Below are 21,562 nucleotides of genomic sequence, written 5' to 3' on the forward strand. Positions count from 1 at the left end.
GTAATTCTATGGAAAAATTTGTCTAAATTTTATTTCTATAGAAAATGTTCCCAAAATATTATTTCTATAAAAATATTTGCCAAAAATTTTAAAATTTTATTTCTATATAATATTGGAATATTTCTATAAATATTTGCCAAAATTTAAAGATTTTATTTCTATAGAAAATATTGCCAAATTTTTATGTATATAGAAAATAATGCCAAATTTGTATGTATATAGAAAATAATGCCAAATTTTTATTTCTATATAAAATGTTGCCTAAATTTTTTTTCCAAAAATTTATTTCTATATGTTACCAAAATTTTACTTCTATAGAAAATTTTGTACGTAAATTGAAAGTAACGACTTTTTTGCTGGGTAGTTTTAACCGTACACACAAAAAAATTTCACGTAAATTTTTTCAATTAAAATTTTAATTAAATTTTAAAAAATATTCAATTAAAAATTTAATTAATGCAAAAAACTTTTTTAATTGAAACAAAAATCAATCACAAAAATAATAGTATCAATTAAATTTTTAATTGGATCAATTAACTTTTTAATTGACCTTCAATTATTTTTTTAATTGATACTATCATTTCTGTGATTGAAGACATTTCAATTAAAAATTAATTGGATCAATTAATTTCGTGATTGAATCAGAAAAAAAATTGTTTTGTGTGTAGTACTTTTTCCGTTGTGTCGTTTTAATTGCAGATGTGACACTTGCAGATTTTTTAAACGTTAAAACTTTTGTGAAACTTTTTTTTTGTCACTGAATTCCATACTTTTTACATTTTTCTACTGTGTTGTACCACGTTTTAATTAATTTCTTTTTAGTACAATAGTTTTTGTATATTTTGATTAGGGATCGTTTAAAAAATACCGGTGATGTGATCATTGCCTTGAATAAAATCGAACTACGAGTAGTGCGTCTAATACTATAATTTTAAACACTTTTTCCTTCTCAAATCACTATGATAGGAAGCTGACAATTGTGACGTCTGAAAATAGGCAAGGAAAATTTGCTGTAGCAACGGGAAACGGGTTTCTGTCTTGAACTGTTAATGTCAAACAATGTTCCCAGTAACGGGGATATTTTATCGTGGATGGGTATGAAATTTCTTAGTTGGTGACGTGATTTTCATGGGGAAATCCCCATCACGTCCCCAATTTTTTTTTTATTTCCACATCATTAACAAAGAAGCACAGCGAATCGTCAAAAGTTAAAAAAGAAAACTATTCTCCTCTTTATTTCGGCACACAATAGGTTGCAAATGGAGTATTTAGATGAGAAACGGACATAGTTTTAACTTATAATTTTATTCAGATTGGCTAACACATTTTTCAACAATTGTGAAATAATTTCGTAAGGAATCAAAGTTGTGCTTCGCTATCAATTTTAATCACTGATTTGGACAATATATCCCATAAATATCGAAATGATGATGATGATGGTTCATTCACCTACATATTGATCTACCCTTAAATTATAACTATTGAATTAAGTACATTTTCGTTTATAAATACATGGTAACCGAACTCCCATTTTCATTTCTCGAGCATTTGGAAAACGATCATAGCAGTCCTGGTGTTGTGTTTCGAAATCTTGAAAAATCTCAACGGTAACGCTGAACCGCAGTATACACGGTTTTGACGATGTGAAATAAAGACCAACCATTTTACCCCATCTTTAGTTTTTAATGGAGGAGCCATAAAAGCTAAGAAATTCCCAGATTCCTTTACAACTCTAAACATAATATTTCTCTTAAAGAGAAATTTCATTTTATTAGAAATTGCCATCGCAATATTTATAAGGTCTAGGAATTTAAATGTACAAACTCTGTTTTAGTTATATGTATAATTTTTATATTTCTTCTTTAGCTTACATCTACCACCCACTGTGACAACAGCCACAGTGACATCTTAATTTATTTGTGTGTTTTTTTTATTATTTTTCTTCAAACACATCTTCGCTTTTATCTAAGCAATAATAATGATAATAATAATACTAATAGTGCATCAAAGTTTTATTAGTATTCATGAGATACAAATTGTTTGTCACCAGAGTTTCTTACTGCAGTTTAATTTTTCACATGTGATGGCGTCATTTTCTTAATGTTTTTTAGCTGTATTTATTCTCTCAGAATTTATTTATTTCCCCCGGTTTCTTTTTTGTTTATTTACAATAGCCACACTCGTAATTTGCCAGCATATTGTGGCTCATTTTTTTCCATTGCCTTTTTCTTCAATTGATTTTAATGGGGATTTTTTTGCATTATTTTTAAATAAGCACAAGTGCTAAGCAAGAATAAAAAAAACAAGAAGAAACACTTCTCTTGAAATTTGTAAATAATGTTTTTTTTCGCAAATTGTAGACAAGTGTAATGTAGGCAAGAGGTAAAAAGTGTAATACTGGAATGCGGTCAAATACAATTTGAGCCGCACAAGCATTGAAGCACATCTTTATGCAAAATGGCAGTAACCACTTGACTTGCCGCCGCCTATACAATTCGAGAGGGAATTGTATGAAGCTTCAAACATAATGATGACCTCACTTTTTCGCTTGAGTGTAACGGATTATTTGATTTAGGAAATTATGATGAATAAAACGAAAATCACTTTGAATGCAAATTAGCAGGTTTCCTTAGATGACCAAGATTTGTTTTTTTTTTTTGTATAGTCTTTTATGAAGAATTGTGGGTGTAGATAAATTATGGAATATTGATGGAAGTTTTTCGAAGAGATATTGAGTCAATTTCAACAATTACAAAGTCTGTGGGAAAATAGACTAAATTGAAATTGAATGAGTATTTTATTAGAATTATTAGCTCTTTGTATTTTACCAAAAAAAAATGTAGAATAATTTGTGTTTTTAAAAAATACAGTCAGCAGGAATTTATTAAAAGAAAAAACGAAAAAAATCTTTTCTGCATTGGTTGCATCGGTTTCAAAATTTGAAGAAAAATTTATTAACAAACTACCAAATAAAAACATCTTATTTTGCAGTTTTTTCTAACACTGTTGTGGTTTTATGAAAAAAAAAATGTTTCTTCGAAAGAACTGATTTATTTATTTTTTTTATTCCTTGAGAAAATGTCGTCGAAATTTTATTTCTATAGATAATTTTGTCGAAATTCCTAGAAAAAATATTGTAAATATTGTCACTTTTTTTTTAGGGAAAAATTTTTTTAAAAAAATTTTCAAAATTTTATTCCTAGAGAAAATTTTCTATAGGAAGAAAATTTTGTAAAAATTTTATTCCTTGAGAAAATTTTGTCAACATTTTATTCCAAGGAATATTTCGTCAACATTTTATTCCCAGAGAAAATTTTGCCAAATTTGTATGTCTATAGAAACTTTTGTCTATATTTAATTTCTATAGAAAATGTTGCCTAAATTTTATTTCTATAGAAAATTTTGTCAACATTTTATTTATATCAAAAATTTTGTCAAAATTTTATTCCTAGGAAAAATTTTGTCAAAATTGTATTTCTTTGTCAAAGTTGTATTACTTTAGAAAATTTTCTCAACATTTTATTTTTATAGAAAATTTTGTAAAAATTTTATTCCTAGAGAAAATTTTGTCAACATTTTATTTATATCAAAAATTTTGTCAAAATTTTATTCTTAGGAAAAATTTTGTCAAAATTTTATTTCTTTGTCAAAATTGTATAACTATAGAAAATTTTGTAAAAATTTTATTCCTAGAGGAAATTTTGTCAACATTTTATTCCAAGGAAAATTTCGTTCACATTTTATTCCCAGAGAAAATTTTTTAAAATTTTTATTTCTATAGAAAATTTTGTCTATATTTAATTTCTATAAAAATGTTGTCGAAATGTTATTTCTATAGAAAATTTTGTCAACATTTTATCTATATCAAGAATTTTGTCAAAATTTTATTCCTAGGAAAAATTTTGTCAAAATTTTATTTCTTTGTCAAAGTTGTATTACTTTAGAAAATTTTCTCAACATTTTATTTTTATAGAAAATTTTGTAAAAATTTTATTCCTAGAGAAAATTTTGTCAACATTTTATTTATATCAAAAATTTTGTCAAAATTTTATTCTTAGGAAAAATTTTGTCAAAATTTTATTTCTTTGTCAAAATTGTATAACTATAGAAAATTTTGTCAAAATTTTACTTTTATAGAAAATTTTGTAAAAATTTTATTCCTAGAGGAAATTTTGTCAACATTTTATTCCAAGGAAAATTTCGTTAACATTTTAGAGATTTTTTTTTTTTAAATTTTTATTTCTATAGAAAATTTTGTCTATATTTAATTTCTATAAAAATGTTGTCGAAATTTTATTTCTATCGAAAATTTTGTCAACATTTTATCTATATCAAGAATTTTGTCAAAATTTTATTCCTAGGAAAAATTTTGTCAAAATTTTATTTTTGTAGAAAATTTTGTAAAAATTTTATTCCTAGAGAAAATTTCGTTAACATTTTATTCCAAGGAAAATTTCGTTAACATTTTATTCCCAGAGAAAATTTTGTAAAATTTTTACTGACTAAACTACAAGTGTAGCTTAACCAACAGAGGAAAATAATGTTTGTCAAATTTATTTGGGCAAAGCCCTATAGACTGCAAGATGGTTGGATGGACGCAGGTTTCGGAATTACCACATTCCTCATCAGAATCCTCTACTTGCAGCAAAACTATCAACCAATTATCAGAATAAATTCAGGCAGTTCATTAAACCCAACAATGAACCACACTTGAACCTTCCGAAAAAAGGTTTTACATGATAGCCGGCTTATGCCGAAATAAATTCGTACAAGCATCTCTCTTTTCCTTTGCCACCGTCAAATCATCGATTTGAGTGCAGTTGGCTGGGTTTATTTTGAGCGTGCTTCCTCTTCTTTCATTCGTTTTGTTTTGTTGTTGTTGTTTTTTTATACCCTTCACCGCTACTGTGGTACAGGGTATAATAAGTTTGTGCATTTGTATGTAACGCCAAGAAGGAGTAATCATAGACCAACCTTTTAGTATACGGATCGGCTTAGAATTAAATTCTGAGTCGATTTAGCGATGTCCGTCTGTCTGTCTGTCTGTTGAGGTATTTTTGTGTGCAAAGTACAGCTCGCAGTTTTAGTCCGATTGTCCTAAAATTTGGTATAGGGTCCTGTTTCGGCTCAAAGACGATCCCTATTGATTTTGGAAAAAATCGGTTCAGATTTAGATATAGCTGCCATATATATTTTTCACCGATCTGGTCTTAATTGGCGTGTATATCAACCGATCTTCCTCAAATTCTGTAATATTTATGGGTCTCGAAAAACTTGCAAAATATCAGCCAAATCGGTTCAGATTTAGATATAGCTCCCATATATAGCTTTCGCCCGATTTACACTCATTTGCCCACAGAGGCCAATTTTTTGCTCCGATTTAGTTGAAATTTTGCATAGGGAGTAGAATTAGCATTGCAACTATGCTTGCCAAATTTGGTTGAAATCGGTTCAGATTTGGATATATCTCCCATATATAGCTTTCGCCCGATTTACACTCATATGACCACAGAGGCCAATTTTTAACTCCGATTTAGTTGAAATTTTGCACAGGGAGTATAATTCGCATTCGCATGCGTGCCAAATTTGGTTGAAATCGTTTCAGATATAGCTCCCATATATATGTTTTTCTGATTTCGACAAAAATGGTCAAAATACCAACATTTTCCTTGTAAAATCTCCACTGCTTAGTCGAAAAGTTGTAAAAATGACTATAATTTTCCTAAACTTCTAATACATATATATCGATCGATAATTCATAAATAAACTTTTGCGAAGTTTCCTTAAAATTGCGTCAGATTTAAATGTTTCACATATTTTTTACTAATATTGTGTTCCACCCTAGTGCATTAGCCGACTTAAATTTTGAGTCTATAGAGTTGTAGAAGTCTATCAAATTCTGTCCAGATCGAGTGATATTTAAATGTATGTATTTAGGGCAAACCTTTATATAGCCCCCAACTTATTTGACGGATGTGATATGGTATCGAATATTTAGATCTACAAAGTGGTGCAGGGTATAATATAGTCGGCCCCGCCCGACTTTAGACTTTCCTTACTTGTTTTTGTCTATATTTGATTTCTATAGAAAATTTCGAAATATTATTTCTATAGAAAATTTTGTCAACATTTTATTTCTATCAAAAATTGTGTCAACGTTGTATTCCTTGGAAAAATTAAAAAATAAAATTGTGTCAAAATTTGATAATATTTTATTCCTAGAGAAAATTTTGTCAAAATGTTATTTTTATAGATTTTGGCGCAGAAGCGATGAATTTAACATGGGCTTGTCATAGGACGGAAGTCCTCCATTTCAACAGCCCTTGCACTGAATTTGCATCACTTCTTTAGGTGTGATCCGAATTCAATGTTTTTCGATGTAAATTAAAAAATTCTGTGATATTTTGTTAAATAAACGCTTGTCGGAAACGTTTGACCTCAAATATTTTCAATAATTCAAAATTTTTTCAGATTGGATTTAGCATTTTTGTCGACAAAATTTAAATTATTTGCACCATTTTATAAATTCTTACTCTGTTTTTAACATATTTGAAACAAAAAAGTTAAAATTATCCATTAAAAGTATGAAAAAACCAAGTTATAAAAAATTGAATTAAAAGAACTTCCTGGTTAGTTAAAATAAAGAACATCATTGGGAGTGCATCTTCTGGAAGTGCTTTTAAAGTTGTGCCTTTGGAAGAATTTACAAATTTTTTTGCTGGGAAGATTCGTTATATGGGCGCCCAACTTGGGGCACTGTAATCACATGAGTGCAATCTATAAGATACCTATTTTGGTGTTGAAGTGACCAGCTAATATTCTTTAGATTATGTTATTATATCCTCCACCATAGGATGGGGGGTATGTTAACTTTGTCATTCCGTTTGTAACACATCGAAATATTGCTCTAAGAACCCATAAAGTATATTCGAAATTCCGAGTCGATCTAAGCATCTCCGTCCGTCCGTCTGTTGAAATCTTGCTAACTTCCGAACAAAACAAGCTATCGACTTGAAACTTGGCAGTAGAAGTTTTACACAATCCATGGTGGAGGGTACATAAGATGCGACCTAGCCGATCTTACGGCCAAATTTAGGCACCAAAATCAAATGAGTGAAATATATTAATTACATATAGTATTTGTGTGTGGTCCGCTAAGGCCAGAGAACGTAAACGGATAGGGCTATATGTGGGTTTGAACCCACGACGAGCATACTAACCATTGTACCTCGGTGGCTTCCATTTCTATGGAATAGATAATTTGGTTCTATTCGACCTTTCTATTGTATACCTATGAGCTTTTAGTAAAAGATGTAAAGAAGAAGTGTTATATTGGCGCCCAACTTGAGGCACAATATTCCTATAATCTTTAGGTAAGAGATAATTTCGTTAATTTAGTATAAAACAAGGAAATAAATTGTCTTCTTAGATATCCTTTTGGAAAAAGTCAAACTAACTGTCATTTTTTCATATTCGAACGGTTTTGTTGGAGTGAAACGTCAAGAAAAAGCTGATTTTTTTCTAACTTCAGCTGTTTTTATTGTTTTGTCGAATAAAACCATTCGTTTTGGATATAAGAAATTGGCTTTAAATCCCTTTGAATGCTTCATCTTCACCACAAAAATTACAACATAATCAACATATTTTCTGACACTTGATTAGTTAAAGCCGTAACGCCGTTAGACATTTCCTTGGTATCGTTTTGTCTTTCACTCACACGCACACACACTCACTAAATAACAAATTGAGAGGACGCCATCTATTAAAGCGTTGTCTTGCCTCATTTCACCATATATGTTATATGCTGGTGCACTGGCGTTGTCTCAATTTGTGGTGTGGATTTTTTTTATGAGCTTCATCTTTCTTCCATCATCTCTTGCAAAGTTTATGGAATTCTGGCGTTTGTTTTTCTTTTTATTTCTTTTTTACATTGTTAGCTTTAACACAACTAAATAAAAGAAGAGCAAATTGAGCAAACCATACATGGCAACAAAAAATAATGATGAGTTTATTTATCTTAAATGCCCCACTGACCATTGAAGTAAATGCATGCACATGTTTCATTGCTCCCAAAAAGAAGTAAACATTTTCAGTAAATATACACTGTACATGTACATGTAAATACATTAGGTGTGTTTTTGGGAACAAACAAAAAATTATTGTGAATTTCTTTCTAGAAAATGGTTTGTAGGTTTGGGACCTCTTTGCTCTATCTGTTATGGACAGATTCCGGAAAGAGTTTGAACAATAGTAGTTGACAGGTATTTTGCCAGAGTTGCTTTTTAACACTTCAGGTATGTTGAAGGCAGAGTCTCGGAAAAATTTTTGAACAATGGGTGCGAACTTGCTGCTACAGACTTTGATCCCATTATCTTAGGTCACACACATGAGGGATAAATGAAAATGGGAGAGTAATTTTCCTCATATCCTTAAAAATGCTGCCAAGTTTATTAATCAAGCCCCCATCATCACACTGTTTGATATATAGTAGAGTGTGAAATAAAGACTTGGTCAAATATATTTCTGGGATCCCAACTTATCTCTGGGTTCTTTACTCTCTTTTTCGGACAGTCTCCGGAAAACGTTTGAACAATGGGTGCGAACTTGCTGCTACAGACTGTGGGCTCATTATCTTAGGGTGAAGGATAAATGAAAATGGGAGAATAATTTTCCTCATACCCACAAAAAAATGCTGCCAAGTTTATTAATCAAGCCTCTCACATAAGGAGTCTTCACATTGTATGATATATAGTAGAGTGTGATCTAAAGTTTCATTCTTCTTTAATTGTCGAATAAAACCCGCTTATTATTCCAATGTTTTGGCAAGTCAAATTGTTTTTTTTTCACATCTTCCAAGAACAATGGTATTTTAAACATATGGTCTCCATGATACGGACGGTCTCTTCTGTCAGCTTGCCTGTATGACATAAACATCATTGGCATCAACACCATATCCATCATCTCATATATCAGACCATTTTATACTTGCAATATTTGTTTCATTGTTTTTTCAATATAAGGCACATATGCAAGCAAAAGCATTTAAACCAGTGTTAAATGATGTTTCTTTGTGTGGATCTTTTTGAAAAATGACAAAAAAAACTCATGCATAATTTTTCTGTGGTTTTTCATTTTGGTTTCGCTGACATCCGCATCATCGTTGTAGCGTTGATGTTTCAATTACCTTAGATATTGTCACACTCATGCTGTCTCCAGCATGAATAAATGACAAATCCTGCGGTTTTCCCTCATTTCATAATTATTGTCGCCTATTAGTCAAGGTTATTGGCATCTATGGAGTTTAGAGAGTTGTCTTTTTGCCAACTGGAACTAATCATAATTACAGTTATTTCGAAAAGTTGTACATGTTTTAATTTCAATATTTTTCTCTTTTTCTATTTCAGGTGAGTACAAATCGAAAACCCTGCCACGCATACATTTCGACAACACTATAACACATGATATGTCGCTGAATGAAGGTAAATTTGATTTTTTACCACAATTTACAGAAATTAATGAAAATCTGCTGCTAATCCAAAATATAAACATGACTTAAAACCATTTTCATTTTGTATTAATACGCGTAGTCCGAAATTTTAATATATAGGTTAGGTTAGGTTAAAGTGGCAGCCCGATTAAGATTCAGGCTCACTTAGACTATTCAGTCCATTGTGATACCACATTAACTAAAAGTACCTATTACATATGGGCACTTCTAGTTTTAACCGTTGAACCTTCTCGATTATTTTCTTCTGTTGAACCAACCAGATTGTTCCAAAAACATTAGCAAACTGCTTAAGTTAACGTTTTCCAGGTCCGCTAGTAATCTGAAGCTATATGCCCCTAAAATTTGCTTACGTCTTACACAAAATGCAGGACACTCACACAAGAGGTGTTTTATTGATTCCTTTTCCTCCGCATCATGACAGCTCATACAATAGTCATTATACTTCGCACCAATAGTTTTTGCAAAATCGCCTATCAGGCAGCGACCCGTTATAGCAGATATCAGGAGTGATATCTGGCGTCTCGAGAACACTAGCATATCTAGTGTGCGGTTTAAGTTTAAATGGGGCCATATTTGCTTGGTGTCGTTACAACCCTTACAATTCTCCCATCGAACATTTGCCATCATGACAGCCTTCTCACGCAGTAAGAGCTAGCAGGTAGCCAGAGGCACACCAACAGATTCTAGTTCCCCTGGAATAAGTAAGGTAGTTCCTAGCCTTGCTAGCTCATCTGCTTCGCAGTTCCCCGGTATGTTCCTGTGGCCAGGCACCCATATTAGGTGAATATTGTGCTGCTCAGCCATCTCATTGAGAGATTTGCGGCAGTCGATGGCCGTTTTCGAGTTGAGGAACACAGGGTCCAAGGATTTTATTGCAGGTTGACTGTCTGAGTATATATTAATGCCAATATTGCTTGGAGCATTACTTCTCAGCCAATTCACCACTTCTCTTATTGCTAATATTTCAGCCTGAAAAATACCACAGTGATCAGGTAATCTTTTCGCTATTCGAAGTTCCAGATCTTTAGAATATATAAGAAATATTCCAATATCCTTTCCTTTCAGTGGCGAAAGTTTCACCATGTTTTAATACCAGACATCGATAAAGAGAGTACCGTATCGTTAAAGGTTGAATTACACACCATGCGTCAATCCGTGCGTTGATGGAATGGTTGATTTTTTTCTGTTTGCGGCAGACTATTCGAGTTTTTGATTTCAAAGAGAAATTTCAACTCTTCAATCATCGGACGCATTGTACGCGTTGAACGCATGGTATGTAATTCTACCTTAACTCCGGGCTAACTTTCTCCCATTGAGACTATGTATTATCTACAGCTGGGAAGGTGGCAGCCCGATGTATCAGACTCACTTAGAGTATTCAGTCCATTCTGATACCACATTGGTGAAGTTATCTCTCTTATCGCCGAATGCTGCCCGATTCCATTTTAAGCTCAATGACAAGGGACCTCCTTTTTATAGCCGAGACCGAACGGCGTTCCACATTGCGGTGAAACCATTTAGAGAAGCTTTGAAACACTCAGAAATGTCACCAGCATTACTGAGGTGGGATAATCCATCGCTGAAAAACTTTTTGGTGTTCGGTCGACGCAGGAATCGAACCCACGATTTTGTGTACGCAAGGCGGGCATGCTAACCATTGCACCACGGTAGCTCCCAAGCAAGAGAAGTAAAATAGCCACAATTGAATTCAACTAGTGCATCCATCTCGTTGAGAGTTCTGTGGTAGTCACTGACGCTTCCTGGCTCAATAACACAGGTTCCATAAACTAAATAAAATTGTGACATGCTGCTATATGGAGTTCGTAACAATGGAAAATTATTGCGTGTGTAAGTCTATTTTGTTTCTTTCGGGGATTGAGGTGGCTCATTGTGGTGAATTAATCCGAGTTTCTTAGGTTTTGTAACTTATCGTGTAATTCGTAAGAAAGATTGAGGGCTTGTTCTGATCTATTTCTGGAATTCCAACTTATCTCAACGTTGTTTGTTCTTTCTATTACTGACAGACTCGCGAAGGAGTTTGAACAACGGGTGATGGTGATTTTGCATCCATACTCCGGGTAAGTTAGGTTAACAGATTGGCTGATAAGTCCCCGGTCTAACAAAGAAAAACACGTTTTTTGTTAAAATTCGTTTTTATTATTCAACATAGTTACCTTCAAGAGCGATACAACGATTATAACGTCCTTCCAATTTGTTGATACCATTTTGGTAGTACTCCTTTGGTTTTGCCTCAAAATAGGCCTCAGTTTCGCGGATCACCTCTTCATTGCAACCAAATGTTTTCCCTGCGAACATCCTTTTGAGGTCTGGGAACAAGAAAAAGTCGCTGGGGGCCAGATCTGGCGAATACGGTGGGTGGGGAAGCAATTCGAAGCCCAATTCATGAATTTTTGCCATGGTTCTCAATGACTTGTGGCACGGTGCGTTGTCTTGGTGGAACAACACTTTTTTCTTCTTCACATGGGGCCGTTTTGCCGCGATTTCGACCTTCAAATGCTCCATATAATACTCACTGTTGATGGTTTTTCCCTTCTCAAGATAATCGATAAAAATTATTCCATGCGCATCCCAAAAAACAGAGGCCATTACTTTGCCAGCGGACTTTTGATTCTTTCCACGTTTCGGTGACGGTTCACCGGTCGCTGTCCACTCAGCCGACTGTCGATTGGACTCAGGAATGTAGTGATGGAGCCATGTTTCATCCATTGTCACATATCGACGGAAAAACTCGGGTGTATTACGAGTTAACAGCTGCAAACACCGCTCAGAATCATCAACACGTTGTTGTTTTGTCAAATGTGAGCTCGCGCGGCACCCATTGTGCACAGAGCTTCCGCTTATCCAAATATTGATGAATGATATGTCCAACACGTTCCTTTGCTATCTTTAAGGCCTCTGCTATCTCGATCAACTTCATTTTATGGTCATTCAAAATCATTTTTTGGATTTAGTTGATTAATTTTCGTCGGTAACCACTCCTTTCGGGCGTCCACTGCGTTCACCGTCCTCCGTGCTCATTTCACCACGCTTGAATTTTGCATACCAATCAATTATTGTTGATTTCCCTGGGGCAGAGTCCGGAAACTCATTATCAAGCCAAGTTTTTGCTTCCACCGTATTTTTTCCCTTCAGAAAACAGTATTGTATCAAAACCCGAAATTCCTTTTTTTCAATTTTTTTTTCACAATAACAAAAGTTGCTTCACAAAAGCAGCTCTATCTCACAAACTAATTGACTTATAGACGTCAAAATTTGACACGAATCATTTGAAGGTTGGTACTATATAAAAATAATATGCATTTAATACTAGCGAAGCCATCTATGTGTCAGGCCGGGGACTTATCAGCCAACCTGTTAGGTTAAAGTGGCAGCCTGGTCTATTTTCAGGCTCACTTAGACTATTCAGTTAATTGTGATACCACATTTAACTAAAATTACCTATTACATATGGCCACTTCTAGTTTTAACCACTGAACCTTCTCGATTATTTTCTTTTGTTGAACCAACCCGATTGTTCCAATAACATTAACATACAACTTAAGTTAACATATTCCAGGTCCGTCAGTAATCGAAAGCGAAAAAGTAAATTTGCCATCATAATATCCTTCTCTTGCAGTATGAGCTAGTAGGTAGCTAGAGGCATACAAACAGATTCTAGTTCCCCTGGAATATGTTAAGGTAGTTCCTAGCCTTGCAAACTCATCCGCTTCGCTGTTCCCTGGCATGTTCCTGTGAGCAGGCACCCATATTAGGAGAATATTGTACTGCTCAGCCATCTCATTGAGAGATATGCGGCAGTCGATGACCGTTTTCGAGTTAAGGAACACAGAGTCCAAGGATTTCATTGCAGGTTTCGTTTCGCTATTCGAAGTTACAGGTCTTTAGAATATACTCCGAAATCCACTTGTCTATCCGATTTGGAGCCATCGGTGTAGAAATCTATAAAACGTTTATTCCCAGCGGCCTGTGTGCTCCACGCCGCACTGCTGGGAAATAGAGTTTCAAACTTTTTGCCAAGCTATTCGATTAATTGGGTGGCGACCTCCAGTCTACAATACCATAATGAATTGCACCTCGAACTTCTGCAGACTACCAGCCAGCCACTAAAAATTCCACAGTTTAGTCTCCACTTTTTCGCTATAGCATGTAAATCTATTCACAATGACAACACTGCATTGCTGATTATTGCCAAAAGCATTACATTGTATAAATTATTACCAGAGAATTATTTTATTACCTTAAACAAAGAGTTGCGGTATTCTACCATTTCCTTTTTTGTCTCACACTCACTAAAATTTCATTCAAATTTCCCTCCATTTTTTAAGTAATTCTTCAATTGTTCATTTTCAACACGTCGCGCAACACTTGTCTTTATAGGATTTTAATAGGCATGGGGAACAAGCCATTAAATTTACACCCTCCATACGATTATTACCATCAATAATTCCAAGAATCGAAGAACTGATACTAAAATGGTATACCAACAAGGAAATTGACAACAATACCACCCAAAAAATAAAGGAAATCCATAAAAAACCATACAGGGACGAAATTGTGGAAGTTTTGAAAAATAGGTAAAACAAAAACCCTCCAATTTGGGGTTGTACTTGTCTTTTGTCGCTAAACGTCAATGTTATGCCATAAAAAGAGTTGCCAGACGAAAAAGAAATAAAATCTAGTAGACTTGATGATGATGATGATGGTTATATGACATATATGGCGCCTGTTTGGGTACATTGAAAGTCCGAACGAAATTCATAAAAAAAGGAATATAAGAAAAAATCACAAGACAAGGCCAAGCAAAATAAATAAAATGTCCACAAAGCAAAAAAAAACTTTTTCCCGTAAATTATTCAAGTATTCATTCACTTGCTGATATTGACCATTCTATTGTTTGAATTACTAATGATAATTTCTTGAGTATTATGACGAGTATAACTGGAAATAAGAGGTATGCTTAAGCTAAATTGGTGTATAATAACCACGGGGGTATTTGAATGAAAAAAGTCAAAAACAAACAAAAAATGATAATAGCAATAATATCATAATTTCAATGGTTTTGTAATACAATAAAAGTAGGAAGTATAGTAAAAGGTGGTGAATTGTTGAAATTACACGGAGAATGTATAGAGGCCAATCGAAAGGTTTATGAATAAAAGACTTGATCTTAGGACTGTTAGGATACCTAAGCCGCTGCAGTCTAAAAGAAATACAAAAGCTGACTAACGCTGGTAAAGCAGTAAATTTTTAAAATGTTTGTGTTTTTTTACTGCTTAAATTATTCACAATAACATTCTATTGTGAATAGAAAAATCTTTTTTTTATCGAAATTCAATCAGACAATACTGGCAAGCAAAAATAGCAATAATTCCATTATTGCAATGTTTTTGTAAAACAATAAAAGTAGGAAATATTGCAAAAATAGGCATATAATTGAATGTACAATGCCCTAGCAAAGTTTATGAATAAAAGCTTATCATACAAAACAAGTAGGACTGTTTTCTTTTAGTATTGAATATCTAAGCACGCTTGCCCTAGTTGGTAGAATTCTACCATAAATGATACATTTTTTAATGCTTGGTAGAGTTCTTGATGTTTTGATAGATTTTGCAAAATATTTCTCTCCAACTACAGCGCCGTTCAGACTATAAGTTTATCAGGAAGTGTCCAATAATTGAGACATTCGATGGCATAATCGATACTGCTTCTTGTTAATGCGAAAACACATTTATGAATTATTATATCAATCGAGAGATATAAAATTTTAACAAAATGTTTTATAGCAATAAAATTTTCCCAAACTTTTCTATAGAAATAAAATTTTCTAGAGAAACAACATTTTGACAAAGTTTTCTATAGAAATAAAATTTTGAAAAAATTTTCTATGGAAATAAAATTTTGACAAAATTTTCTATAGAAATAAAATTTTGACAAAGTTTTCTATAGAAATAAAATTTTGACAAAATGTTCTAAAGGGTGATACGGTCAAAATTTGGTCAAGGGAAAACGCTTGTAAATCGGTGAAATCGTTTATTTAAAAAATCAAATTAAATTTCTTTTTCAAGTTCAATTAGTATAAAATTCAGGAAAAATATTCAGTTAGGCTTTCGCTTTTCCAAATCCGAATTGCCGGACCTCACGCTTGACACCTGCCATCAGATTTTGTACAGCCACCTTGTCCCCCTTCTTCGCCGCAGAAAGCCAGTTTGCCTTGAACTGCTGCTCGTCCTTAGCAGTTTTTGTTTTGGTCTTCTTTAGGTTCCGCTTGACAATAGCCCAGTATTTCTCAATTGGGCGGAGCTCTGGCGTGTTGGGAGGGTTCTTGTCCTTGGGAACCACCTGCACGTTGTTGGCGGCGTACCACTCCATGGCCTTTTTACCGTAATGGCAAGATGCCAAATCGGGCCAAAACAGTACGGAACAACCGTGTTTCTTCAGGAAAGGCAGCAGACGTTTATTCAAACACTCTTTCACGTAAATTTCTTGGTTGACAGTCCCGGAAGCTATGAAAATGCTGCTTTTCAAGCCACAGGTACAGATGGCTTGCCAAACCAGATAGTTCTTTGCGAACTTTGACAGTTTTATGTGCTTGAAAATATCTGCTACCTTTCCCCTTCCTTTTTGCCGTATAAAACTCCTGTCCCGGAAGCTGCTTGTAGTAAGCTTTGACGTAGGTTTCGTCGTCCATTACCACGCTGTCAAACTTCGTCAGCATCGTCGTGTACAGCCTCCGGGATCGCGCTTTGGCCGTCATATTTTGTTTATCATCGCGATTTGGAGTCACTACCTTCATGTAAGTCGATAGTCCGGCTCGTTTTTTGGCTCAATGCACGGCACCGGCAACTCTCTTTGTCGGTTTTCGATTTCCCCCCCGATCCAGACTTCCTGGCTGTCGACAAACGTTTCCCAAACACTTTAATTACATTTGTAACGGTTGATTTGGCAACTTTTAGCGATTTTGACAGCTTTGTGTGCGAGTAGCTCGGATTTTCGCGATGTGCGAGCAAAATTTTGATACGCTGGACGGCATTTTGACAACTGAAGAGTGAATTCCAAAATCAACATAGGAGCAACATTCTACACACACACCTTCAAAATGAGGGGTGTTCAGGTTTTTTAAATGAAAAATTGAAAGAAACACGTCAAGTTTATATTGACCAAATTTTGACCGTATCACCCTTTATAGCAATAAAATTTTGACAAAATTTTCTATAGAAATAAAATTTTCATAAAATTTTCTATAGAAATAAAATTTTGACAAAATTTTCTTCAGAAATAAAATTTTGAAAAATTTTCTATAGAAATAAAATTTTGATAAAGTTTTCTATAGAAACAAAATTTTGAAAAATTTTCTATAGAAATAAAATTTTGACAAAATTTTCTATAGAAATAAAATTTTCCCAAAATTTTCTATAGAAATAAAATTTTCTAGAGAAACAACATTTTGACAAAGTTTTCTACAGAAATGAAATTTTGACAACATTTTCTATAGAAATAAAATTTTGATAAAGTTTTCTATAGAAATAAAATTTTGACAAAAATTTTAGAAATAAAATTTTAACAAAGTTTTCGATAGAAATAAAATTTTGACAAAATTTTCTATAGAAATAAAATTTTGATAAAATTTTCTATAGAAATAAAATTTTGACAAAATTTTCTATAGAAATAAAATTTTGATAAAGTTTTCTATAGAAACAAAATTTTGAAAAATTTTCTATAGAAATAAAATTTTGACAAAATTTTCTATAGAAATAAAATTTTCCCAAAATTTTCTATAGAAATAAAATTTTCTAGAGAAACAACATTTTGACAAAGTTTTCTACAGAAATGAAATTTTGACAACATTTTCTATAGAAATAAAATTTTGATAAAGTTTTCTATAGAAATAAAATTTTGACAAAATTTTCTATAGAAATAAAATTTTAACAAAGTTTTCGATAGAAATAAAATTTTGACAAAATTTTCTATAGAAATAAAATTTTGATAAAATTTTCTATAGAAATAAAATTTTGACAAAATTTTCTATAGAAATAAAATTTTGACAAAATTTATATAGAAATAAAATTTTAACAAAGTTTTCGATAGAAATAAAATTTTGACACAATTTTCTATAGAAATAAAATTTTGATAAAATTTTCTACAGAAATAAAATTTTGACAAAATTTTTTGTAGAAATAAAAATTTTGAAGAAAAAAATTCTATAGAAATAAAATTTTGACAAAATTTTCTATAGAAATAAAATTTTGACAAAGTTTTCTATAGAAATAAAATTTTGACAAAATTGTTTATAGAAATAAAATTTTGACAAAATTGTCTATAGAAATAAAATTTTGACAAAATTTTCTATAGAAATAAAATTTTGATTCTATAGAAATAAAATTTTGACAAAGTTTTCTATAGAAATAAAATGTTGACAAAATTTTCTATAAAAATTAAATTTTGACAAAATTTTCTTTACGAATAAATTTTTAACAGAATTTTCCATATAAATATAATTTTGACAAAATTTTCTATAGAAATAAAATTTTGATAAAATTTTCTACGGAAATACAATTTTGACAACATTTTCTATAGCAATAAAATTTGAACAGAATTTTCCATATAAATAAAATTTTGACAAAATTTTCTATAGAAATAAAAGTTTAACAAAATGTTCTATAGAAATAAAAGTCTGAAAAATGTTCTATAGAAATAAAATTTTAACAAAGTTTTCTATAGAAATAAACTTTTGACAAAATGTTTTATAGAAATAAAATTTTGACAATTTTTTCTATAGTAAAAAAATTTTGACAAAATTTTCTATGGAAATAAAATTTTTACAACATTTTCTATAGCAATTAAATTTTGACAAAATTTTCTATAGCAATTAAATTTTGACAAAATTTTCTTTGGAAATAAAATTTTGACAAAATTTTCTATAAAAATAAAATTTTGGCAAAATTTTCTATAGAAATAAAATGTTGACAAAATTTTCTATTGAAATAAAATTTTGACAAAACTTTCTATGAAAATAAAATCCGTGGTGTCCTAACGGACGCACAAAATTTATTATGGAATAGTAAGCGAGTAAAATTAAAAATTGTTGGTGTTTGATTTTCTTCATAGTATTATATAAATTATTCCCAATAAGACGCTATTGTGACTCGAAGAACCAGCACTTTGACAAAACTTAATCATGCAACATTAGCAAGATTGCCAACAAAGATAACTTTCACTTAAGATAGAGCCTTTCTATTTAGAGTTTTGTTAGGAAAAACGAATATTAGTACCCACCTTCAAGATAGTTTTGACATTCATAGCGATTATAAAAAATCCCCGATGGTCTGAAGCTGTGGCAATTGAGTTTTCGTTCATTCACAATAGCAGTTAATTGAAACAAGTATCTTGACATTTGCTACATTCTTGGAAACATTCAAGTCAAAGCCACATCTTTAACAAGAAAGAATTCATATTGTTTAAAGTATTGCCAACCTTAGGAATTGCCAATGACAATTTGATGATAATCAATTAACCCCATAACCAACCATAGAATACAGTTAGCCTATTTCACCAAAAAAACTTTTCAAGTGAACGGTGGTGGCCATGCTAATTGTGTCTATTTTTCACCAAGCATTCAACTATAATTTCATGGATAGATAAACTTTGTATTTGATTACTTTTTCGCCTCTCTTCTTGCAATTTGTTTATATTTTTGTGCAAATCATGACTTTCATTATAGTTCGTCTATTTGCTATTCACTCGTCTATCTGTCTGTCCATTGGGTAATTGAGGTGGAGTACGATTTGTTTTGATTGTGATTTTGTTTGTTAGACTTTCGAAGGGGCCTTCGTTTTTGTTGTTGTTGTAGCTTTTGTTCTTTAGTTTACTTTGCATTTTGTCCGTGGTACGAAGACCTAACGGTTTTTTTTTGTTTACCGGCAATTTTCCTTTAGTGGTTGTAGGTATTTTTTTGCCATTATTGACTTGGTTATGGAATCGAAAACAATGTGAGGTGTCTCTTTGGCTTTGGCACACATTCTATTTGAAGAAACGTAAACGTGAGGAACATGCTCTACCACTCAATATGTACATATATATGTGTGCAAGTGTGCTTATGTGTATTTTGTGAATGAATGCTTTGGGTTTCAATTGCTTACTTAGGGTTTAATTACATTTTAATTGTGTTAATAGTACAGTACAATGTTAGTTTTGTTTTTTTTTTTGCATTACTACAAATGAGGGGGAGTTGTCGATATTTAGAAAACGATTTAAATTGCTGACAACGGTATTATAGTACAAGGAAAACAAAGAATGAAATTTCATTACGTGAAAGTTTATAGTAGGTATTCTTTTGGATTATATGCAAACCTATCGAGAAAGACCTTTAGAATTTAATACGAATTTCATTTGATCTGAATTTCATATTCAAGGACAATTAAAAAGTAATTGAGGACGGTCAGTAGTTTATAGGGAAGCCATATTAATAGTGTGAAGGCGATTTGCCATGTTTTCATTTTTGGCATTACCAACCCTTTTTACGAGCTTGCCTTTTTGGAAATGCTCGTATTGACGATGTTCAATTAAGATGACATAGTTACATAGTATTAATTTTGGATTCTTCATCATATTATGAAAGGAAAAAACACTGGAAAAATTTTTGTTGGATGTTGACTTCCGCTAATAATTATGGTGCTGATTCCAAACGGCGGCTTCTTTACAATAAGAATATATTATAAGGACTTTAAATTTAGGCTCTATAAAATTTAGTAGGTTAGATTACAATGGCAGCCAGTTATTGAAGGCTCACTTAAACAATTCAGTCCATTGTCATACAACAAGTGGTGAACTTTTCTCTTATCAATGAGTGCGGGACAACTTTTAGCTTAATCACAATACGTTTTCTAGCAATAGCCGTATGTGAATGGCATATCACATTAAGTAGAGAAGTTACAAACATCGATCAATGTCACCAGCACCGGCCAAAACTGTGATTGACCCTTTGTATGTAAGACGATCGTGCTACACCCTGCATCAGTATTCGAAAAAAATTTTTTATGATTGTTATAATTAAACAAATTGGAAACACTGGCTCCCAGAAGATGGCGCCACCGTGAACCAACGATTGTCATCCCTGCATTGCAAGCAGAGTCTTAGGAAATAAAATTTTGTCAAAATTTCCGATAGAAAAATATTTTGACATAATTTTCTATAGAAATAAAATTTCTAAAAAATTTTCTATGGAAATAAAATTTTGACAAAATTTTCTATGGAAATAAAATTTTGACAAAATTTTCTTTAGAAATAAAATTTCTACATAAATTTCTATGAAAATAAAATTTTGACAAAATTTTCTATAGAAATAAAATTTTGACACATTTTTCGATAGAAATACAATTTTGACAAAATTTTCTATTGAAATAAAATTTTGACAAAATTTTCTATTGAAACAAAATTTTGACAAAATTTTCTACAGAAATAAAATTTTGACAAAATTTTCTATAGAAATAAAATTTTGAAAAATATTTCTACAGAAACAAAATTTTGACAAAATTTTCTATAGAAATAAAATTTTGAAAAAATTTTCTACAGAAATAAAATTTTGACAAAATTTTCTATAGAAATGAAATTTTGACAAAATTTTCTGTAGAAATAAAATTTTGATAAAATTTCCGATAGAAATAAAATTTTTACAAAATTTCCGATAGAAGAAATATTTTGACAAAATTTTCTATGGAAATAAAATTTTGACAAAATTTGCTATAGAAATAAAATTTTGACAAAATTTTCTCTAGAAATAAAATTTTGTCAAAATTTCCGATAGAAAAATATTTTGACATAATTCTCTATAGAAATAAAATTTTGACAAAATTTTCTATAGAAATAAAATTTTGACAAAATTTTCTCTAGAAATAAAATTTTGTCAAAATTTCCGATAGAAAAATATTTTGACATAATTTTCTATAGAAATAAAATTTCTACAAAATTTTCTATGGAAATAAAATTTTGACAAAATTTTCTATAGAAATAAAATTTTGATACAATTTTCGATAGAAA

The 21,562-nt window shown here is 31.6% G+C and overlaps 1 protein-coding gene across 5 annotated transcripts in view; it reads left to right on the forward strand.

The window, feature by feature from the left end:
* Positions 1-21,562, forward strand: part of raskol (Ras GTPase-activating protein raskol) — a 679,447-nt gene that overhangs the window by 428,263 nt on the left and 229,622 nt on the right. For 3 of the 5 annotated variants that reach the window (XM_075300488.1, XM_075300490.1, XM_075300489.1), the window contains exon 3: positions 9,405-9,479. The exons of the other annotated variants lie outside the window; for them this stretch is intronic. In XM_075300488.1, coding sequence (XP_075156603.1) covers positions 9,405-9,479 — 75 coding nt within the window. The remainder of the gene's footprint in view (positions 1-9,404; positions 9,480-21,562) is intronic. 5 annotated transcript variants of the gene reach the window in all.

Source organism: Haematobia irritans, chromosome 3 (genome assembly GCF_050003625.1).
Source record: "Haematobia irritans isolate KBUSLIRL chromosome 3, ASM5000362v1, whole genome shotgun sequence".
Classification (NCBI taxonomy): domain Eukaryota; kingdom Metazoa; phylum Arthropoda; class Insecta; order Diptera; family Muscidae; genus Haematobia; species Haematobia irritans.